This window comes from Crassostrea angulata, chromosome 3 (genome assembly GCF_025612915.1).
Source record: "Crassostrea angulata isolate pt1a10 chromosome 3, ASM2561291v2, whole genome shotgun sequence".
NCBI lineage: Eukaryota > Metazoa > Mollusca > Bivalvia > Ostreida > Ostreidae > Magallana > Magallana angulata.
The window spans coordinates 22,102,037-22,127,413 of record NC_069113.1 but is presented as its reverse complement, the minus strand read 5'-3'; the positions used below and the strand labels follow the sequence as shown (position 1 = coordinate 22,127,413).

Sequence of the window (25,377 nt, the reverse complement as noted above, 5' to 3'; positions counted from 1 at the left end):
TAAGCCTACACCTTATGTCCATCATGCAAAACTAGGGCATACATAGTATATGTATGGTGAGCATTGCATGTCCTTCCCAGCTCATGGGTGAAATATTTTACCATTAAAACCAAGGCTCATTATACCAATTGTTGGCTTATAATCTTATATACATGTTCATGACAAATAGTGGTCACACTTAGTCTAGTTTTTACCATTGGTAAATATGAAATACCGGTTGTCTATTATTATTATTATATGTGTGTAAATAAAATAAATCTTCTATGAAAAAAAGAATTTTTTAACTTTTTACACTGCTACTCATAGAACTTGCTTTCATACAATATATTGTATGATAATAAAAGAAAAATCATATTTGTTTTTCAAAGTCAAAGTTGGAACTTTTTGCATCAAGAAATAATCAGAGCATCAAGTTCTGTACACTGGTATTCATGAGAAGTATAGATCCTTATTGATCAAGAAAAGGGGTCCTCTTAAAAAATCTTGGTCTTTATTTAATTAAAAGACATCAAGCTTGGCATCATGTATCTAATAGGTAACCCCTGCAAACTAGACAACATTGAGATTGTGACCATCTCAAAGGGCCCCACTTAAATAATGGAAAATATAGCATTTTGCTTTCCCCTGAACAATACCTTCGAAATTTTCAGGTCGTCTGTATTAAGTTAGTGATTTTGAGGTGATAGGTCAAGGTCAAACTACCAGACATCAGAAAATATTGTCTGCTCCTTAAAAAAAAATTTACTTGACAGATATATAACTTTAATTTATGACTGATACTATACCCCTTACAGAATAGAGGTCCTACTATGATTTTGAGAACACTGGGTCAAAGGCCAAAGGTCAAACTACTCTGCATATATTGTGAGCTCAGTATCATGAGAACCTTTTGGCTATCCACTCAGTACCCAAGTTTACCTTTGTCACTATTGCTACATGAGGGTAAAATAAGGTTCTTAAACATTTTTGAGTACTGAAGTGTTCTTTTAAAAGCTGGTTCTTCAGGCTTGTATAAACTGACCAGAAAACTCTCTTACGGATAGAAAAATTAAATATATCACACTTATAAAATGAAAAATCCATGTCTTGAAAACACTTTTAATATCATTAATGATAATGAACATACATTGTACTAGGTATTTGATATAATATAACTTGAGCAAACCAAATATCACAAAACAAAACTCAATCGTACATGTATCAGATATTTACACTTAATAAAATGGAGGGAATGCTTAAAAAACAAATTTAAAAAGTAAGAAAATAAGTTAACTATGTATTAAATATATTAAACATATACAAAAATACTATATTTTAATATATACATGTAAATGTTTATAGTTTTTTAATCTTTCAAAATAAATGGATTGTCTGCATGTACACTTCTCCATCTACCAATATTACATGTGTCATAAATAAAAGCAGCTTTCATGAAATTTCTCTCTGACAAAAATACTCTCTCTCTCTCTCTCTCTCTCTCTCTCTCTCTCTCTCTCTCTCTCACACACACACACAGAGGAGATAAGCCTCGATCTGAATATCATTTATTCAATCTATCTTATCTATACATTTTGTAGACTAGCTATTATAGTGATTTCAAATAAAGACCAATTGCCCAATTACCCAGAATCAATAATCTGATCAATGCACTAATCCTGCTATATTCAACCTAAATGAAACACTGTCTAGCATGCAAACTCTGTACTGGACGGATTTATTGTCTAAAGATTTTGGAAGTCATGAACCTTCCACTGGAGAAAAAAAATTCCCTAAAAAATAAGGGAACATCCTTCACAAACACTTCAGCAAGGCAGCCTTTGGCCTTGCATGGTTTATTACATGTATTTACTCCAAGTATAACAGTACTGCTATAATGATGAATAAAGCAATGGAAGAATGAGAAATGATAAAATTTGATAAACTATCTATTTTCTATCATACATGTGCACATGCAAGTCTGCATCATAATTTCTAACAGGTAAAAACTTCTTTTTTTATATATAGCCTAAAATTGCACCAAATAAAATTATGAAAGTGAATTTTGGCCATTCAAAAGGATGGTACTGAGAACCTTAAAGGGGTATATAATTTTACTGTTTGATTCATGAATTTATGGAATGGCACTGGAATTAAGAGACAAAGGAGGGAAAAAATACAAGGGTTTTACACGTTTAGTCCATAGTATATTGAGGCACAATATGAAACACATCTTTCATAGGTAACAGCTTCTTTTACACTGTTATACTGACTTAAACAAAAGTGAATACTGTAACCATGCAATAACGAAAACAATTCGGGTAAGCACTGATAAACACTGTGTTTGTGACATGTAACACACACAATATGGCTGCATCACAGTCCTGTTACAGAAGCAGTTTATATCCAATCACCTCGATTTATATCAAATCACCTCAGTCTATATTCAGTGATCTCAGGCTATATCCAATCACCTCCTGTTATTTTTGGCCTGATTTATCCTGAATAAAAAAAAATGGAGTATACAATTATAACGATTCAACATCGAATCCTACTTGGTCTAACTAATGACTGTCACTTCATTGGATGACAAGAGGCCCATAGGCCTTAAATCACATGCTCTTTGTGAAACGCTATACCCTCTAAAATCTAGATCTGCTCCATACAGCCCTACCCTAGCTAACATTTCAAGCCCTTCTCCATGAACTCAAAAGTTAACGCTTGGTTTTCTTGGCATGTACCGGTATATTAATTTTGACCATGTATACATGCATACATGTAGAAATTCAGGAGTAAAGATTTTTGATAAGATATGTGTATTAATGTGTGCTTGTCAATTTAATACTACAAACATATATACACTTTATAAATATAGTCTGGTCCTCACTGGATGACAATAATTGTTAAAAGCTAACTGTTATAGATGTCCATGTTCAGATATATATTTAAGAAAAAAACGACCTAAGACAAATTGCTTTCCAAATTAAGCAAAGTTTAAATAGCAAGAATCCATACCCAGAAGTCAAGGAAAAGAATTCTCAGGAACTTCTGAATTCAGTTGAAAACATAGTTGTTCAAATAAATTTCATAATAAGGTATTTTACTGACATACTGATTTATAGTGTCTTCTATCAATTATAGTTACAATGTATATGACATAGGAAAATATCTGAAAAGCAATAATGAACATACATGTATACTTATACAGTTTTATATTGTATTCTTACACATATTAATCTACAAGCAGTTTAATTATCTTAAAATTTCATTTTGATTTTATACATTCCTGTATCATGCTAGTAAGTATTTACTTGAAATCAAGAATTTACTTGAAATATCTATATATACCGGTAGTTTGTAAATGTCCAAAAAAAAAATCCAACTGGTTTTGTAGATCAGAGATAAAAATAATACCATTTCAGTTCATACCCAAAGAAAATGCATGCAGGCACACCTGTTTTCCTCTCATTAGACAAACCCAATTACCTCACCAGTAGAAAGCAGATAAATATAAATCAAGTGCAGAATCGTTTCATAAAGCAAAGCTTGATTATATATGATTCATAAGACTGTCAATCATATAATATCATAATTACACCTACATTTTGAAAATTGACCATATAGTTCTTTCGGGGTCACAGGCATTAGGAACCATTCAATGACAGAATTAGTCATTAGGGTGGATAAAATCTTAGAATTTTTCACATTAATGGAAATTCCGTCTTGCAATACAAGTCATTGAATTTTTCACATTATTGCAGATTCTGTCTCGCAATACGAGTCATTTTGAGTTTACTGAACTCTTGCAGTCTTATGAATCCTGGCAGCTAAGGGCCATGTCAAAGAAATAAAACTAAAATAAATACTGCTAATATACTAACAGATTCTATATATTCTATACCAGTTTTATTTAATAGGTTAATTTTTAAAGTAAAGACTTGAATGAAATCAAATTAATCAATGTTATAGATAAAAATACAAAATTAATGTAAGATTAGTTAATATTTCCCAAATACCCCTCAGCTAAAATAATACACATTTAATTTAGATACCAACAGAATTTAATATTTAAAGTTAAGTGGAAAATCAAAAATGGTAAGTACATGTACAAGTATTAGGGCTGTTACAATACTAGAATATAACTACTAATATTAGAGTAATAAAATTAATGAATAGAGAATAGTTGAAGAAGTTGGGGATTTTTTCTATAGGTCATAAATTTCAAAACAATAGAAAAGAGATATGTATTAATCACTTAGTGGGAAAAGTAGTTGTATATAAGACATAGTAAATTCATTTAAAGTCAAAGTTAGAGAAGTAGTGATATTAGTTGATTAGAAAAAAAGAAAAATTAAGAGTTAGGATTCAAATCGCCATTCATTTAACTTTTGTATTCACCGTTTTTTACTTCAATCTATTGTTACTAATTATTTGCACTGGATTAGTTGAATTAAAAAAAAAACCAAAAATTTTTTTGACATGCCCCCTATATCAACAACATGTACCTTGAAAACCACTCAACATACTCTGTCTGCGAGGGAGGCTGAACATAGGGGATTTGATTTAGATAGAACTGTGGCCGTGCTCCCGAGTTTACCGAGTTGCTGGTGTAGGAGAAGCCCCCGTAACCAGTGTTTGAGGGGTTGTATACCATAGTGTTGGCACGATTCAGCAGGCCTTGATTGGGGGGAGGGGTGGGGTCCTTCCCAGTTCCTCTTCTTCGACCACCACCTGTTGAGATTTTCATTCCTTCAAAATCATATTTTTCACATACAGTTTTTTGTCAAAACCTATTCATATTAATTAAATGCACCCCCATGTTTGACTGATGTTGTGATGTATAAAATTTACATATAATATTTCACTTTCGTATGTATTTAAATATTTGAATCTTCATTTAATGGTCGTGGAGATAGACTGGTTTTACCCCTACCTCTCTGGATTGCATCCTGAGCACTGTCGTCATAGAGAACGCCTCCATTCCACAACGGAGAGGCACCCAGGTGCATTGTGGTCACTTTGACTGGAACCTGGGTCTTCATCTGGCTGATTCCAGGCAGTGCACTGTCACTCGCAGCAGGTTGTGTGGTCTGGACCTTCAGAGAAAAAAATTCCAGAAACATTTCATCAAACATTCATAAAAAGGTAGATATACATGTATATGTAGTGAGTTTTTTTCCAATAGTGATTTTTAATTAAGTTCTGAGATTAATTAATATTTAGGCATGTGTACATTCTGTATAGTGATCATCAACAGACAAATTAACATTTCCGTCTATGATTTAATTTTAAAACAAAATTGACGACAATATCAAACAATCACACCTTAACATATACAACTCGGTTTTTAGTACAAAAAATGGACTAGTATACCTATACACATACATGTATAATGTGAAAAGAAAGGTTCTTTCAAAAATTCCAAAAATAAATTGAATATAATCATCATCCAAATCTAATTTTTCAAAATGTTTGTCTTTAAACAAAGAGTAAATTTTAAACTGTTGTGTCTCAATATAACAACATGTATTTGTACCTGTTGATCCATGAAGTAGAGTTCAGCCTTTCCTCTCTCTTCATCTGTAATTGGGATTCCATCAATTATCACCAACTGCTTCAGCCTATAGACCAGAATCGGACGATGAAGGTGTCGCCTAGCAACCTACAAAATCCAAAGGTAAAAAATAACTTACCTCCCTTTGATTATAATGCTGAGGCGTGTTCAGCAGAGAGATCGAGTGCTCGTCAAAATTTTGTGTTGCGGGAATAGGAAATTTTGGCGAGCGTTAGCAGGCGCTCGCTCTGTTGAACACGCCTCAGCTATATATCTAAGGCTGTAACAAAAGTTGTGGCAAGGCAAGAAGCAGTTTAGTACCGTAGATTCATTCACATGAAAATAATTGGGCTGGTCCCTGTACTAGAACATGTACATAGAACTTACAGGGTTGTTGACTAGAGAAATCTCTGCTAGGTTATTTAATCCTTCCAACTTCTCTATCTCAGCCATTTCCTAAATGAACAATAAGATATTACAGCAATATAGCTATTGAAAATGAACTGCATATTGTAAATGTCAATATACATGTATATAGCATGTAGAGAAGTGACATACGTTATGACATGGTAGACATTTTTTTTATCTAAACTTTTGAGCAATTCCAACACTACTAATTCATTAACTACATATACTGGTTTGAAAAAAATTTGACCTACAATATTATCATTATATGACTGTTAACATCTGCTGTTAAACATCTGTAAAATGATCTGTGCACTTTTCACAATAACTAAACAAACATATACCACCAGCAGTTGCATTAATTTGGACAATTACCTGAACGCGATTGGAGCCCATGTAAAGCCTCTGTAGGTTGTCCATACAGTTGAGGTAGGTTAGCTCCCTTACTCTGTTCTCCTCCAGGTGGAGCTCTTGTAAGTTCCACTGATTGGCGAAGGAGAGCTCAGTGATTATTTTGATCTTGTTCCTGTCCAGCACCAGTTCCCTGAGATCATGCAGCCCCTCCATACCTTCTACTTTAGATATCTCATTCCCTGTAGTTATAAATATGAGTATGTATGATTTCTAAGTCTGTCATTTTTTCTAGAATTTCACTTTAAACATTTTCTAAAATTTACAGTTATTCCCCTTGAAAAAGCATTTTAAGAGCAATGTATTTCACAAAAAATTTTGACCACGGAAATTAACTATCAATATGGAGATAGTTTAGCTACGTCAATACACGTAGCTTTGCTAATTTTAATTCAGTAATTTCTACAGATATTTACCTTGCAGGAACAATGCTTTAAGAGATGTGAGTCTGCTGAGCTGTAGAGTGGACATGTCCTTGATTCCATTGTAACCTAAATGTAGCACCTCAAGGCTCTCCATGATTGGAGTGGACGAGTCATTGGAGAAAAACTCCAGGTTCTTACTGGAACTCTGCTTGGAGAGTTTGTTAACCGGTTTCTGTTTCGGCATAATGCACTCAATATGATTGTGATTCAAACACAGCACCTGTAGATAGGGATAAAAATAGATTTTTATAGTGACAAGGGCACAAGCTTTCAAATTCTACTTCAAAGTGTTAATGTTTTCATTTGATGAATACAGCTCTTTTAAGGATACAATTAATGACTCACAAATGCACAATAATCACTGAACACTCACCCTTATATTTGGCAAATGAATCAGACCACTGAAGGAAGTCAAGTTGTTATGTTCTAAATTCACACTACAAATACAGTCGAAAAATGATTTAGTTGAACATTCAATTGAATAATTCTGGTAAATTTTTTTATTTATTATTTACCACTTCCAAAAAAAATGTTTTAATATTATTTTTAACTGAATGTAATATATACTTGCAGCATAACAACAATACAGTATTAACGAAGTTAAAAGTTATTTTCTGGCAATATATAAACATAAATCTGCGACCGTCATCTGCCTACCTTCTAAGATTGAGGAACGTGTCCCCTATTCCCAAATCTACAATGCGAATACTACAGTTTGGAAGGTCAAGCTCTCGAACGTCATGGAAGTTGGAGTGGCCTAGTTTTTCGGCTACAAAGTCTGGTGTAAGTCTACCACCAAAGGTATCCTTGGCAAGATTTCCCTCCATAGCTTCCTATAATGAAGGAAGAAAATAAAAGTTATTTAAATTTGATAGCAAAGACTTTGCAGCTTTTAATGTCAGTTTAGATAGTGTTATCAAAATTTAAATTACATGTAAGTATGAAATGCCAACAAATTCATTCATATGTAAAAATGAGATGGATAACTTACTATTGCAGATCCATCTAATGCTTTGAGGTTTTTGAGATGATAGATGATGAAAAGTCGGTAGTTGTCTGTGTCCATGGCAACTGGATTCCCAAACAGATCAAGTATCACCAAATTGGACAGCATCTTAAAGTAAAAGAAAACAGAACAATAAATATGTGAACTAAAATACAATTCTTGTCAAAGATTTATAATATGAACTTTTTCAGATTAATTTTTACCTGCCTACAATTTTAACCTTCAACACATTTCTTGAACTTACGACAATAAGACATGAATATGTCATCAACTTAAATTTGAGGACCATACTTCATTTTCAAGGTCTCTGATTATGACTGAATGTAAAATTCATTCCCAGGGCCTTCTTATTGCACAAATACATCTTTTTTGACTGTATTCATGATATATTTGCAACTACGGGTATATATTCACACTACAGTGAAACAAACAAAAACCTAACTCACTTTGAGATAGAAGATTTCCCTGACACTGCTGATGATATTATTCCCCACATACAGTTCCACCAGTGTGGACATTTTCTGTAGCCCCAGCAGGGAGCTGAGTCTGTTTCCCTCCAGGGACAGGTAAGTCAGCTGTACCAGGTAATGGATACCTGTGTTCTCCAGGGTAGAGATCAGGTTATTACCCAGACACAGTCTTTTCAGCTGGGTCAGCTTAGAGATCCCCTCAAGTTTACTGATGCAGTTGTTTTCTAAGGAGAGTTCTTGTAGCTTCATACAATGGTCAAACCCCTTTGTACAAGAAAAGAAAATTAAGTTTGATTTGATCCAGTTGAGGACAAAACCAAAGTTTCACATAAATTAAAATCAAAATGGACTACATTTGTTATGATTACCTCCATTTTTGTAATGTCGTTTTTGTTAAAGGAAGCATATTTCAGGTTTTCCAGCCTCTCAAGGCCAGACAGCTTAGTGATGTGCTGATTGTCCAAAAACAGAGAGGTGACCTGGAATAAAGAAAAATACCATGTGACCATGTACATAAAAAATTCTAACAATAAAATAAGCAAATTAACCACTACTCAAAAACAGCAAGTATTTAAGCCTCAACACCACAACATTTGGAACTTTACAAAAATGTAAAATTCAGAGATAGAAACTTTAAAATCATGTGTTATCTGAAATATAATCAAGGTGTATGTGTTAACAATTACCTTGAGGTACCAATGAGTGTCTGAGTCACTGATTTTCTCTGGCCGGTGGTGACTCTGCTTCTCCAGGATCTCAGCTGTGGGCATCAGACTGAGTGAGCGAGGTTTGTGTGAGTCCACTCGAGCGTGAGTCAGGAGGGACAGCTGACAAATCCGAGACCCAGCAGCAACCCTCAGAGCAGCTGTTGCTTCAAGTTCTGTCACACCCGACCCGTCAAGGAGGGTCAGTGACTTCAATCGTCCAATGACACGCAGTCTTATGCTCTGTGGCTAAAGTGAGTATAAAAGTTATGCACATTTGGTTTACCATCTCATCTCAAATCTTTTGAAAATTTTACTTGTAAAGTTGAGTATTAATACATGCACATGTAGTAATACTCAATGCTCTGAGTGTGTGTCTCAGCTGGATTTCATTAAATAAAAAACTGACCTTAAGCCAATTATTGTGTCTGAGGTCAAGGGTCAAAAGGTTACAAGCATGCTTCCTCAAGATGGACAGGTCTTCTCGTGTGTTAGTGAGTTTGTTCCAACTTAGGTCAAAGAATTTCAGTTTAACCATGTTCTGAGAATAAAACAGAGAGATAAGTTATAATTAAGTCACTAAAAGACACTTTGCCACATAAATAAATAAAATATTTGAAATAACTCAATTTCAATTATCTTATTGGCACCTACATAGAAAAAAAATAACCATTCAAATCAATACTTACTTTCAGTCCCTCTAAAGTGGAAATTTGATTAAAACTGGCATCAAGATATTCTATTCCCTAAAAAGATTAAGAAATTCAGAATCGAACCAAAAGCAAAATAATTATAACAAATTAGAAGTACTTGTATATTAATCATATGAAAACCAGAGAAAACACGATTGCAATCTGCTTATAACTGACCATGTTGGCGACCTCATCCAGTCTGCCGAGTTCGTTGAAGCTGACCGTCAGTCGCTTGAGGTGAACCAGGGCCTGGATCGGCTTCAGTTTGCTGATTCCATTGTTGTGGAGATTTAAGACAGTAATGGACTCCAGAGAATCAACACCTACATGCTTCAGCAGCAGATCCTCACTTAACATTGTCAACCTGGAAAAAAAATGAAGGATACAATGAAAATGTTAAATCGCAGAGCATGTCTTTGACATTTATATCAAATGATACTTCTTTTCATGCCGAATGTTACACGATTGCTTTAATGTTCATTATTAAGAACAAAATAAATTTGGGTTTATCATACTGTTTACAGGAATATATTTGTTCTTCTGTTTTATCTTTGTCCCTTTTGCCTTGTTATCAGCCGGCAAATTTAAGTTTGGACAAATTTAAAACAATCATTATTCTGTCTCAGCTATACAGTATTTCCTGCATCTCTAACAATGAGTTCTTGTTGTACTTGGACAAAGTAATGAAGATAAACTACCGAGGTCTCTGCTTTAGAAGTGGTTCCATTCCGAGAACATCATCATCCACCGTCGGATCATCATCCACATGGGGCACGGTCGGAATCTTGGATTCCTTGTTATCAAATGTAAGGTCGCAAAAGGTTGCAAATGGTGACTTTGACCGAAACTTTAAAATATCAATACATAATCTAATAAATTAAATAATCCAAAAATAACTCATTTGACATTACAAATAACTCACTGTACAAATTGTGCATGTGCAAATATACAAATCTTTTAAATGTCTAGCTGATACAATGTATCCATTTTTTTTTATAAAGGCACATATTTCAATTTTGTTGATAGGCCTAATGTAAGGTAATGTTCTTGTCTCCTTGGCACATTGTATAAAAGCAAGTTCACTTATACCAAATAATTTCGTTTATCCAAGCAATGAAATTTAAATACTTATAAATATTATAATTAAACAATGAAAATCATAAATAAGTAGAATGGGATGAAACATTCCAATCTACTGATTTCTGTTGTCTTACCTTCGTGACATATTCAAACTCCACTATGTACTCAGGTAGAATTAGCTCATTATCAAACAGGTACCACTCGCACTGCCGAGCACTGCACTCACAGTTGTGTATCGAGTCTCCCCCACCTGAAAATAACAATCAACATCTTAAATCAACCCATGTTCAGAATAATGAAAAACTCTTCACAATAACAGAAAATATGAAACAAAATGTAAACACGGAAGCAAAAGTGTGTGCTTGGAAGCCATCCACATCCAACAGTCCAAAAACCCTGATATAGTCAATGAACTAATATTAAGAGGGCTTGATGGTCATGGCCATTTTAAGACTACATTAATCTTCTTGAAAAGAAGAGCTCTGAATAAAGAGAAAGGAAAACATCCGAATTTTAAAGCTGAAGTATCTGGGTTGTTTCTTTACTAAATGACACTTTATGGATAATAAATGTAGTATCATCTGTTAAATTTTAAGGAAAATCTGATGAATAACTTGTTGACCATCCAGCCTCCTTAACTAAAGGTTACTCAAATGATCCTTCGTCCGAATATTAGTCAGTGACTAATAATGATATGATTTATCTATCTCCTACATGAGCATATACTGAATAGAGGTTGCATTTTTGGGGGGCCTCATATTTTGTCCTTTCCCAGGTGTAAAGATTCTTTACTATAAAGTTTTCCCCAACACAGTTGCATTTAGAAAATAGAAGAATAATTGTATTATTCAAGTCAGCTTAACTTTGAACATGTGACTTAATTAAGACAATTTTGGAATTTAATCATGGAATGAAAATGAAATGAAAGCAAAATTTTCACTACATATATCAGGCTTGGGGTAATGCTAAATGTAATGGTAATGCATTGCAATGCATTACATGTTTTCAAAGTAATGCTAGTAATGTGTAATGCCTCAAAATTAGCATTACAAGTAATGATAATGTAATGCATTACTTTCCAAAATCTAGTGTAATGCTGGCATTACATGGCATTACTTTGCATATTTATGCATGTTCACTAAAAAAAATGTGATGAATAAATGAATAGTTGAAATTGAATTTGATTATATTTATTTTTAAAGAAGAAAGAAATAATTCTTATTGAGAAAAAAATGTTTTAATTGTACATGTTTTATTAAAAAAGGTTTTTTAAAATTCATTTTTGAATTGTTTATATTACTAAAGATAACAGCACAATTTCATAACATTTTTAAGAGTGTTGTTATTAAGAGTTTTTAATCATTTAAACAATTTACTCCAATTAGTTTGCACTTCAATAAGAAATGTGTCAACAACACACTATGCCCCCAGGATAATCTAAGTATCAAAACAATCTATTGTTATAAGAAGCGCTACACCCCAATCCCCTTCCCCTCGCTAAGTCACAATAGAATAGGAGACAGACATGCACCTTTAAAAGCAAAATGAATGCACTGTCCATTCATGATGAAAATCAATATCACTTCCAATATTATAACCTATTTGAAAATAATCTTACTTATTTTCTCTCTCTCTCTCTCTGTCTCTCTCTCTTGTAAATTAATTACACTGTACATTAGTTTGGACTGATAGAAAATACAAGATTTATGTATTTAATCTATTATTGCACTTAATATATCCTAAGATAAAGATCGTCAAACAGTATTTTCCAGTCCAAGCTTTGTCTGCTCCTGCAAAACATTTATTTAGTATATAGCCCGGAAGATGGATGCATTTAAAAGATGAACCCTTTGAAACTTTGATCATAAAGTGCAACAGCAATCTTTTGTCTTAAAGTGTCCTCCGTAAAAAGAAATATGAATAAAAAATATTAAGATATATAACTGGGAAAAATCATCTGTTTATAAATTAATAGAATTAAGTGTCCAAAATTATAAAGATTTGTGTAATCTGGGGATATATCTATATTTAGCTTTTAAAAACCGCAACATTATTTCATAAATTGTTTTTTGTTACGCATGTTATCCTGTGTCTCTATTTCATATCTGATATTGTATCATGCCAAATGTCTATAAATATCATTTTACTTATGTAATATGTTGTTCATATTGCCACAATATGATTATATATTGAGCAAATAAAGAATGACTCTTGTTTATTCATTGAATTTGAACCTGATATTGAGCATGAAGCTGTAGATATGTTAAAGAGTGTTGTATATTTGAAACATTTGCAAAAACTCTTTATTAGCTTTACTTTTAAAAAAAAGTAATGGTAATGGTAATGCATTACTTTACTCATGTAATGGTAATGTAATGCATTACTTCAAGAAAATCAAGTAATGGTAATGGTAATTTAATGCCCAAATTCATGAAGTAATGGTAATGTAATGCATTACTTTACAATGTAATTCGCCCCAAGCCTGACATATATACTAGTTTGCAAAACTAGCTAGTTAAAAATAACAATAAATCCATTTTTTATTCTTAATGGCTTTTTTGATTTCATAAAACTTAAGTTCTGTATTTACGATTTGCATCTTACAAGTAAACGATATACCTATTTAATCTAAGTTTATTCATAAAATATTATTTATTAAACAAAATAAATCCTTGATATTCATTTTTCGAATTCATTCCATCATCACAAAATCAAAAGCCGTGAAACCAACGTGAAATTTCTAAGTCTCTACCAAGTGACCAGATGACAAAAGAAAATTTTATTCCATGTCCAATTTACCTGCCATGAGAAATTTTTCTAGAGCAGCTGTGAAAGCAATGGTTTGTTTAAACAGTTTATGAACAAACTTAAACTCAGTAAAAGTACCGTAAACAGACTACCATATAATTTTATCTGAAAATGTAAATTATTTTTATTATTAAATCAGTAATTGATTTAAGTACATTGTGTCAATACTTACTTGGAGGAACGCACATCTTGCGAGGTTTGAAAACAGCATCTATTTTTGGATAGTTGGACCTGTTAATTCTACAAATCAAAAGATCTTAACAATGAAATCTAATTTGTCTTATTACTAACTTTCTGGGCAACAATCCTAGATTGTGAAAAAATATCTACAGAGAATTTTCAATTCATAAACAATAGCTACTCACGGTCTCTCATCAATGGCCTTGACACTTTTACCCAGAAAAACTTTGGATATGACTAAGTGACCTAAAATCAGATCAATTGTGATACATTACGTAAAAAGAATTCTTCAAATTCTCAATTTTATCTAAAATTTGTAGATCTGACAGATACAAAAAAATCAAAAAAATTTAAGTTCTATGTTGTGAAGTCAATAAGCAGTTTCTACCATATCTGAATGGACAAGTATCGGAGTACTCCTTCTCTCTGCTTTCCTTTGTGAGGGTGCTGATTCGATGTCGGTCAGCCAGACTGAGGCTGTTACTCAGGGGGACAGCTCCATCCTTACCCAGAGCCTGACACACAGAAAACATAGGACATTCAATTACTGTAGAGGCAGTCTTTGAAATATAAAATTTTGTTTACTTGTGATCTAAAAAGTTTCATGGAAATATATAATGTTGTTGCATCTAAAACAACCACATTAAACATACATGTATTACTGATAATCACTTTTAAATTTTGTTGATCAATGTTGTCAAAGACATACAAAATTTGATTTTTAAAAATAGTTTTCCCTTTACAGTATGCCTGAACATGTTTTATCAGCTGTTTTGTATGAGACACATTACAAAAAGGTCAATACCAAACAAACTATGTAAAAATGAAATTTTACATTATATTGCATCATAGACATTTATTGTTTTTATACATCTATAGAAACTCTATTTTTCTTCACAAGTATGCAGATCATTATCCACAGGTTAATAACTCTGATCTGAACCTTGTAAGAGATGGCATCCATGTAGCCCTCCTCTAACACCCGCGTGGTTTCGTGGAAGCCGCCTGGTAGCTGGGGGTCCCAGATCCAGAACAAGTACTCCAGCAGCTTCTTGTAGGCGGTGTTCCTGAAGTCACACAGAATAGTTTGTTTCACTCATAATGCCATGCCCCAGCCATTCACAAGACACACTAATATTAGTATATACATGTAAAAGTGGGGTCAAATAAATTGATATCCATCAAAACTGTGTATGTTTTAGCAAAGTAACCAAAAAAAAAATATTTTTATACAAATAATGCCTGATTTTAAATAATAAGTTTTTAAAATTCAATTTTTTTTTTTTTTAATTCAAATAAACAGTTATATTTGCTCCTTTAGCCCATTCAAATTTTCTCATGCCATCATAAATAGCAAATCACTGTATTAACATTACCAGGTAACATAAGATAATCTAAGGGACAACTATAGCTTCTACATGCACAATACCAATTATAACCAGATTCTTCTCTACCTGTTGCTTGGAAAGTATTCCCCCTCTGTATTATCCACAATCCCTGTCAGTTTGTCATCAAAGCGTTTCCGCAGCATCCTGTTGTGGACACGGAGAATTCGGTGGATTTTGAGTCCAGCAATTCCATGTTCCTTGTAGTCTGTGGCACAGAATCGAGACAGCACTAAATCATGGCAAGATGAAAACCTGTAAAATAAAAGTTGTATAGACGTTGCAATCATGAATTTAATTATATACTTAAACTAACAGATAGCTGTTAGAAGACCTCTTCATCTTAATAACTTCATTATCTCCTTCTGATATCAGAATCAGACATTTCAGTTTCAAAGAATTGAATCAATTCAATATGTAAAATGTTCATTTACCAGACATCAGATGTTGTTCCTTCCTCAAAGCGGACATTTCCGCCCGACTCCAGCTCAATAGCCATTCTTCTCATCACAGATTCCGCCTGAACTTCCACCCTGTGTAAAGCCTCCTGTTGATAACTCCCAACTCTAAAGGAAACAAGAGATGTTTGTGAAACACTTATGCCCCCCTCCTTTGGAAACATCCACAAAGAAAATGAACATAAACTTAAATAACTGGAATTTTTCTAAGTCCAAGGGCCATAACTCTGTCAAAAATTGCTCTATCGTACCCAATATCAAACTTGACCTAGATATTATCATGATAAACCTGTATACCAAATTTCATTTCAATATGTTCATCCTCTGAGAAGAAAATGAACGGAAACTGTTGGTGGACCGACCGACCGACCGACAGACAGCAGCAAAGCAATATGCCCTCCCTTCTTCGTAGGGGGGCATAAATATCTTTAAATTTCAATCATGCAAATAAACACGACAGTATAAACCTAATCTATGTATCTATTTGTGATACACTAGCAGGGTTGTCTCTAAAAATTGAAAATTGAAGTAGAAGGAGGAAATGAAAAAGTAGAAGGGGGTCTAGGGGTCTTGCTTATAGTTACATTGTGTTTGAAATGCAAAAATAGGCGGGTAATTAAGGCATTATAGGTGGGGGAATTCCCCACCTCCCGGGTCTTAGAGACAACCCTGCACTAGCATTGTTACATGTATTGCATGATAATTTTATGATTTATTGATCTGAAGCTTTTCTTAATGGATGAGGTCATTGGAATTGGTATTCATATAAGCTTCAAATTAACTTAAATGAATTTAACAAAGGATTCACTTCTTAATATAACTATACACTCAATTTGCCAGCTTGACACCTAAAAAGCTATCATTAGTTTTCACTTACTCTGCTATCTTTTTCTCCCACATCTTGATTCTCTCCTTTATACAATTCATTTTGGCAGTAAACTTCCCATTTTCATCCAACTTTTGCAGTTTACTCTAAAAAAAAATCATCAGAATTTTTTTTTATACTTCAATTAGATTTTCATTCAACTCCTTGATTTAATTAAAAAGTCAGAGATTTGATCCTTTGATGAAATCTGGTTTAAGAAGCAACTCAAATAAAATGTATTATAAAATAACCATGTTTAAGATATATTTTTTGTTTTCATAAAATGAAAATAATCTAGCTTACTTAAATAAAATCTATGTCTTACATAAGGTATATAATCATTTCTAAATGTATATCATATTTTACAGTACATATTGAAAACCATGCAGGTACATGTACATTTACTTTAGTTTACTTTAATACATTAACTGTGTTTAAGCTTCATATACATGTACTGTATTTTCACTAAATTAATTCATTAGCTAGTGTACTTGTACCAAGAAATTGCCGAATACACTTTGTGTTTTGTTGTTGTATTTGTTTTATTTGACAAAAAGGTTAAAGAATGAAAAATAGAATGTACACAATAAATGTACACACTTTTCAGGGGCTAGAGAGAATACATAAACTAGCTGATTATTATCATTCAATCAATTAGTGCAGTAAAATATATGGCAAATGTTCTACCATTTATGTAAGGCTATATATTAGAATGATTACTAACATTGATTAGTGCTTTTAATTCATTAGAACCCAAACTATAGAGATTAAAAAATCATGATTAATATACATGTTAACTAAAGCTAAATACTACATGTAATTTTTAAAATAAAACTTACAGCAATGCAAAATTGTACATGCAAGACGTTTATAATGTTCAAAATTTATACTTGTATTTTATTTGTATTCCTGTAGTTATACATTTACCTCATAGACATAAAATGCAACAAATATATTGCTAGTTCAATTTAATAGTATGAAGTAAAATTGTGCAAGATATACATGTTAGAGTATTTCTATTAGCTTTAAATGTATGTATGCCTTTGTGGTTTATCGTTTAAGCATTGCTTGTGCTTCTCTATATAAAAAATAGAAAATATCAATACAATATCTTTCAGTATTTTAAAAGCATTACATGTACATTTCATTATGGTTATAAGGATACAAAAAAAGACAGGGGTTATGAGATTAAATAGGGGTATGAAATGCAAGAAATATCTAGAAATAAATACACTGTATATAAATCACCATGCTACAATTTAAAAGGATTGTGTTAGAATGAGTGTTGGTCAATACATGTTTATATCTATATATATATATACATATATACACAGCCCATGGTTAGGGGGGTGGGTGGGGGTGGAGGGGGAGGTTAGTATCAGAAATCACCTCCTCCTCTAAATCCTGAACCAACAAAAGATTGTCTTCGGGTTCCGTGTCATGAAACACTGAAATATCTATTGTTTCCAGCATCAAATCTTCAAACTCCCTACGCACCTGAAAACGTCCCACAGTTCATTAGATTTTAGGTCCACTGATTTCTTTGCATGTTTCTGAGCTAATAAAAATCTAATAAGATTGGGAAATTCTTTTATACACATTCTGATATCAAATTAATTGTTCGTTAATAAATTACATAGTAAATTAACAAAGTTTTTATTTTTTTTATTAGAAGTATCATCTGTCAGATTTAAGATCCACTTTGCATGCCTTGTTTATTTATGTTACATACTAGTATCATATTCAGATTTGGTACATATTATGTGAGATTTTTTTTTAGGCTGTTTTAGCATTCAGCATCACTAAGGAACAGTATGGCATAAGAAATGTTTGGCTTCATTTATCTTTTTTTTTAAATGCTTCATATATCATAGCTACACATCCTTTTGGGATTTTTTCCTCTTTGAAATAATAAAGAAACACTGCATGGTAAATACAGTATAAAGATGCATGACTTGATGCCATTAATACTGATTTCATACTGTTCTCTGGCACTAACTGTTGTCAACATAAAATATTAGACACAAAGCCTTTGAGTAAACTTACTTCCTTGATACAATTCATGAGATTCCGCAATCGCTCATGTGGAAATTCGAGCAGTCGAGATTTATAGATCTCCATCTTTGACACAATTTCTGCCAAATTCCGCTTGACTGTCTTTACCCTCATGTTGTAATACATCTTTTTCTTCAATACTGTGGCCTTGAATCAGAAAGGTGAAAACATGTCACCATAATATTCAAGCATGTTAGTGTACATGTGCATACCTACCAATTGTTAATCTTCGAGAAAAAAAAAATTTCTAGTAATTTTTTTAGAAACAGTGTGTACTACATGTACAAAAAATATACATGATTCAAAACCTAATTGAAATCAATTTTTATTTCTTACAACTTAATAACAAAATCATCTTTTTTATCTTAAAACGACATTCAATTGATACTGGTTTGAAAGCATACCATTGATTGAAGATACATGTATTTCAATATACTTCCAGGGTTGGAAATTCACCAAAAATAGCAGCCAGCCACAGGGCTGGCTACTTTAAATAGTTACAAGCCCTGCCTAAAATCTGCCAGTCTTGATAAAAATGTTCATTATTATGAATGAACTATACATAAAGGTTAATGTTTACATCTGTAACACAGGCCCCTCGAAATCTTTAACTTTTACAAGTATTTGAAACCATATCTAAACATAACCCAAAGAATGCTTATTATTAAGTTAAACATGCTTAAAAAATTAAACTATTCATCTACATGTATATAATTATAAACCCTCTTTTAGAAGCCAGCTAACAATGTCACAATCATAAACTTTCTAAACAATTTCAAAGATTGACAATAATATGATATCAAATATTGAAAGGGATTAAATTAAAACAACTGTAGATAAATGTGATAAAAATTTATTTATTCGGTCAGATGAACTCCATTTAACTGCTAATTGTCTCACTACACTATTTTTCTGTAGGTTCAAAATATGGTCAAAGCAAAAAGATTCCAGATTTCTCGTTTGTTTTGTGGGGGTTTTCCGCCAGTGACAGGGCTCTATTTTCAACGAGATAAAAACGGTTAAAACACATATTTTTTGTAAAAATACGAGGTAACTTGATATTCTTATGTCAATTACTTGCACAGGGGATGAAAATGCTTGTACTTGATTTCAACCACATGAGTAACTTCGATGTCTCCGAGTAAACTCTTGTGTCTTTGTGTTTATTTGCTACTAAATCGTTTATGAATTATTGTTTTAAAAGTTGTAAAGGGAGATTTCGCCAGAAGATTGTTTAAAATCAACTACCCTCATCTAAATATGCGTAATTTTGGTCAGAATATATCGTAAAAAATAATAATGGTGTACAACTTATCCACCCTTTGACATTGTTTACAATAGAGCTTCCCATGTGTTTCATAACTTATCAGCCATTCAAATTCTACTTTCCATCCCAGAACTGTACATCGGCGTCTTTTGTTTTGGTTGTATACTTTTTTTCCCTTAGCGTCAATTAAGGAACGCTTTTTGGGAATCGACAAATTCAAAAACTTGCGCATCATCTAGCATGTTGCTTCTATTGCAATAGTGCCGAACAAAATTGTATTGCGAACACTGGTTGGCTATAACAATCATTCCGACCAATGAGCGAATAGATTACAACTTGTAGAGCTTACCTAATTCTCAACGAAACTTAACAACCGACATTGTCAGTACTTTTTGTGAAGGAGGTAAAACATTGTCAGTTTTAAACTAGGAACTGGCTATTAAAATTAGCCCGACCGCCGGGCTGTCTTTTGAAGTTTCGCCCCCGCCCGCCTAAGAAACAGACCGTCTCGGGCGGGCGGGCTATTATTTCCAACCCTGATACTTCACTGTCAAAATGTGTCACTATTTCAAATCACAATCATCTAAGTCTATCACTTACCTCTGCAAGCTCACACACATTCTTGCTGGCATCATAGGTGTCCAGCTTGCTGAGTTTAGGCAGGTGATAGAGGACATGGGTGGAGTAGTTACACAGCAGACTGACCGGGGCGGGGGAGAACTGGGGGTCCTTCAGACTCAGGGAATGTAGCTCTGGCAGACGCATCAAATGAGTCAGCTCCTATATCAAAGGATTTTATAAATTCATAAATTTTTCAAAATTAACAGCAAAAAATTAATAATTAAATAAAAATACACAAAAATGTTCAGTCTCTGTGGGCAAAGTCTAACAAATGTTTGTTTGAAAACTACTAAATCTAAACCACTGAAAGAATACACAGTTTCAAAATCATTCAATATCTATAACTTAAAAGTTCAACACTTACTCTGAGAGAACATATTGGATTTCCTGACAAATTCAAATCTGTCAATCTCTGATTAGCATCTAAACAGTGTCCTAGAAAGAACGAGAAAGGAAAAATGAATTAATTTGTTTACCATAAAAATTCATGGTACATGTAAACTTAAATATAAAACATGCATGACTATGATTCACGACGTATTAAGTACAAAAAAACACATTAGAGTCCTTATGATTAATATGGAATATAGAAATAAAAACACTTATAATCATATATAGCACAGATCATATTTGCAAACTACACAAAAGGATAGCCTTACCTATTTTATCTATTTGATTTTCTGCTAAGCTCAGTGTTTTCAGCATTCTAAGTTTTTCCAAATTCTTGAAAAAATTGAAAATGAATAACATCATGTACAGGTATATGTAAATTTTATGGTTTTTCATCAAGATCATGATCTGTAAATGGTTATACATGTAATGCAAAATTTGATATACATGTACTGTAAAAGTGGTTGTTTACGCTTGGGGGAAATTTACATTTGTTACATGGTAAGTTTAAAACTGCGTAAAATCCCTCTGCACACATGGTAAAAAATCAAACTTTTTGTATGATAAAACGCGCATTTAATACACATGCACCCACATTGTTTGATTATAGAAAAGTAAGAAAACGTGTACATAACCACCAGCTTAAATAATCAATTAAGTCATGTAAGACAAGTAAATAACCATTTTACAGTACCAGGGTCAGTTTGACAAAATTAACCCAAGATTAATTTTTTTTTGATCAATACAAAATTATGTTAAATGATATTCAAAATATACTTACTTCTATATTCTTAATGCTATTGTTGTTCAAAAACAAAGTCTCTAGATGAGTCAAATGACCAATATTTTCTATTTTTGAAATTTCATTTCCATAGAGGTAGAGTTTTGTAAGTTTTGAACAGGTCTCCAAATTCTCTATTTTCTAAAAAAAAAAAAAAAATGCATACAATGTAATGAAAATTGTTTTTAGATATGGAGTAAGAATACAAGCGAGCATATAAATTTCAAGATTATATAAAGTAAAGAGATTCTGATGGTGCACACATGTATATCAATTGCAAAACAAGTTACATTAATATAATTTGATAATTTGTGCTAACAATATGACTATAACTTGTAAATGTATAAGTGTACTACATAATAATTGGAAAAAAAATGTCCTAAAATAATAAACCCATGAATGTACAGCCATATCAGTTTCCCAGACATGCAAGATAAATCGACTTGCATTCCATTAAGATACCGGTAATCAGTTTGCAAAAAAAAAAATGGAACACTGATTTGCCCCATGGCTAGCTTACTTTGAGTTGACATTCACCAATCCACAACTCCCTGAGGCTGGTAAGTGTGGTCAGGCCCTCGATCTTGCTGATGCTCTGTCCCATGAAGACCAGGGTGTGCAGGCAGGGGAACCTGTCCATGTAGACGATGCGGGGGTACCCGGAGAAGAACATCTCCAGCTCCTCCACCGTCGACTGCTCCCCGCTCTGTATCTTGTTGTGGTTGAGGCCATTGTTTGCACACTGAAAGAATTAAAAAGAGAGATACATGTACTAACAGAACTAAAATTCAAATCAAGTGATTTTATATTATCAAAATTACAAAATGCAGGCATTTATTAGATTTTTTCTTACACTGAAAATAAAATAAAAGAACCAAAATTTTTTAAAAGATTTTTTCCTATATGAAGCATTTACCGGTACGTTTTTAATCTGAGCCCTGCAAAGGGTGGAGTGCAAAGCAAAAAGTAACAAAAAAATATTGGTGCTGACCCAATATTTAAAAAAATTTGAATTCTTATTATAAAATTTACACGTCACCTTTTTATCATACTGTCCAGTAATATAGACACTCCTGTGAACAGGGTTGGCAAAAAAAATTGAAAATACTCATTTTTCCCAAGATGGTTGGAAATACTAGTATGTCCCAGGAATAACTGGTATTCCCTGGGAAGTACTGGGAATCTTACCAGTTCTTTGAATGCTTCTTCATCTTCTTCCTTCTGTGTCCTGGGTCTGCTTGCTTCAGTAGGGGGTTGTGTATTGTTTCCCCCAAAGCCTATTTCCGACCGGGCAGATGTTGGTGTTGCACCACCCCCAACATGACTACCAGATGACTGGCTGCCAATGCTTGACATCTCCTGAGCGAGGTATGATTCCGTTTATGGCAATAATTGGTGCCATTGTCTATTGATGTCCAGCAAGTCCATGATATCATCTGATGTTTACTGTAAAACACAATAAATTCACATGATTTAGAGTCTACCATATAAACCAACAGCTCAAAATTCTTTCAATGGTAAAGTTTGTTCGATGACAGGTATTATAGGTATATTGGTAGGGTTTTTTTTAAATATAAAAAATGGCATTCTCATAGAATGTTAATGTATTGTTTTGAGGAGGTAAAAAATTGATTTTAAAATAGGTATATCTAGTATCAACTATCAAATATACATAAGTAGGACTTTAATTGTAGCTCTTTGGTCTGTAATATCTTTTACTAAAAAGACTGCAGTTCTGCACCTATGTGTATTAAGCGTAGATGTATATGTATATACAATGTTTATCTCATACGTGTGATGTATATTACCCGTGTGATAAACCTTTGCTATATCACACGGGTGATGCTATATCAAATACTTCTGGTCCGAACTATTTTTGACACAACCCCTCGCTTCAACGCTTCGGTGACCTATTTTCGAAGATTTGCTAGTACTTTCAACATAACTATATCTACTACAAAAATTAATATAAAATTGATTTTGTCAAAGATTCAGATTACAAATATGAAGGAAAACACATAACTGCGTAGCACAGGCGTCGGAACCGGGGGGGGGGGGGGGGGGGGGGGGGGGTTAGCCAATCCCCCCCCCCCCTACACACACATACATTTTTTGCAAAGCTTTTCATAACCGTAACCACAAGACCCTTTTTTCTTGTTTGTCAAGATTTTTGATAAGTTTAGCCCACTTCCAACTTTAAATTTTCTTTGTGAAGTTAATAAAACTGCAAATTACGTTAACTATCAAGGAGTACATCCTGACGACGCGATGAAAACAGAGCGCTCTGTTTGTGTTTATATACAATAACTTACCGAAATAATGTTTCATAAGACTTTTATTCCACCACCAGTAAGCATCCTTATTCATTATTTTCAATTTCGAATCATAAGGCTAGCCTAGTGTTTGTTTTATTAAACATCAACAACTGTTCCTCGTTCGAGTCAATTCAAACTAACGAGCATTCGCAACTTTGTTTATGTAAACAAACTTGATTATTCAAGTCTTCTAATCGGAATTTCCATTTAATCAAGTGAATAAGCTCTAAGAAAAATTATTTTGAGTTTAAAAATTATTTTAAGGTTTATTTCAGTGAAACTTTACATTAAAACAGTTAGATTTATCTCAGGAATGACGTACTAAATTGCATTGCGCAAGGTCACAATAGCCTCATAACACAACGTTGCATCATCGTTTTTATCTGTGAAAAAAAACCAATTCGGGTCACATAAGGGACTGTCTCAAAAGCTTCATAATATAAATCAAATTGTATATTAAATAGAACATCTATAATTGTGTGATTTTATATTTGCTTTATCCAACTCGTTGAAATGGTTATATTCGCTCGGCTAGCCTCGCAAATATATACACCATTTCAACTCGTTGGGTTGGATAAAGCAAATATAAAATCACACAATATAGATATCCTCTATATATATACACCTGTACGTACTATTTTGTTTTGGAAAAATTCAGACTATCATGGCCCAATATCATTTGACAAAATATGTCACATGATTGCTGTAATCTATGGTTCTATAGTCAATAAGTGGCAAATAATATACAGCAACATAGCATTTTTCTATTTCACTATTTCTTTCTTCACTTTATTGATACATGTACACAACAAGTGTGGGTGCTGAGACTGAACAATGCAAAACATGTAATAGATGTGTTACTGACTGGTCGCCTCAATTTCAGTGGACTTGAACAAACCATTATCAATCTGTAGATAGTTAGTATCAGACATAATTACTAATATAAGTGCACACGTCCCAGCTACAAGTTTACCATGTGCATCGTATTTTTTAATCATACTTCTCAAAACATAGCATAAGAACTTCTTTAAAACATGAGCTGATCATTATCCATTCAAAACTGAACAAAAATATAAAATTCAATTTGAAAACACACGATATTGTTATAGTAGTATTACATCACTGAAAGTATAGTATACAAAAATAAACTGTTAAAGTTCACGATGATCATTACGTTATCTTGTTGTTGTTGTTTCGATCTCCTTCTTTACTATCTCATGTACATTAACTCAAATGTTTACCTTAACGTTTCTGTGTTTTTAGGAATATATTTGTACAGTTATTTTGTTCATCAGATAGAAGATATGATTTAAAACATGCACTTGTCAACTTTTCTTACATTAACGAATCATGGTGTCCGCCATCTTGAAGCTTTATCGGCTGATTTCATTGGTCTATAGTCTAGCACGTGACACGGGTCGTATCCATGCCTTGAACGATTATCTTTCCCTGCAACAGACGGATAAAAATGAATTTTATTTTGCACGTTGCACCAAATAATTTTCTTATTAAACTTACATAGTAAAAAT

General features: G+C 33.0%; 1 protein-coding gene across 9 annotated transcripts; it reads right to left on the bottom strand.

Moving 5' to 3' along the window:
- Positions 1-1,078: 1,078 nt before the first annotated feature.
- LOC128176695 (leucine-rich repeat-containing protein 9-like) lies at positions 1,079-25,250 on the bottom strand. Of its 9 annotated transcripts, none has more exons than XM_052843194.1 (35): positions 25,188-25,250; positions 22,722-22,979; positions 22,054-22,275; positions 21,534-21,674; positions 21,022-21,085; positions 20,727-20,797; positions 20,342-20,521; positions 18,466-18,621; positions 17,809-17,916; positions 16,432-16,526; positions 15,531-15,662; positions 15,166-15,351; positions 14,655-14,778; positions 14,100-14,226; positions 13,897-13,957; positions 13,704-13,771; positions 13,523-13,549; positions 10,858-10,973; positions 10,342-10,490; positions 9,821-10,007; positions 9,641-9,697; positions 9,361-9,492; positions 8,934-9,200; positions 8,616-8,726; positions 8,224-8,511; positions 7,763-7,885; positions 7,429-7,604; positions 7,145-7,208; positions 6,763-6,991; positions 6,311-6,528; positions 5,918-5,986; positions 5,513-5,638; positions 4,910-5,072; positions 4,482-4,725; positions 1,079-2,477 (listed from the first exon to the last, which is right to left on the bottom strand). In XM_052843194.1, exons 2-35 carry the CDS (start codon positions 22,887-22,889, stop codon positions 2,447-2,449), a joined length of 4,680 nt encoding a protein of 1,559 aa, XP_052699154.1. In that variant the 5' UTR covers positions 22,890-22,979; positions 25,188-25,250; the 3' UTR covers positions 1,079-2,446. The 9 variants fall into 9 exon arrangements, with proteins under 9 accessions (XP_052699154.1, XP_052699157.1, XP_052699161.1 ...); XM_052843197.1 differs by having other exon boundaries at positions 4,503-4,725; XM_052843201.1 differs by having other exon boundaries at positions 4,628-4,725.
- Between the last annotated feature and the right edge of the window lie 127 nt (positions 25,251-25,377).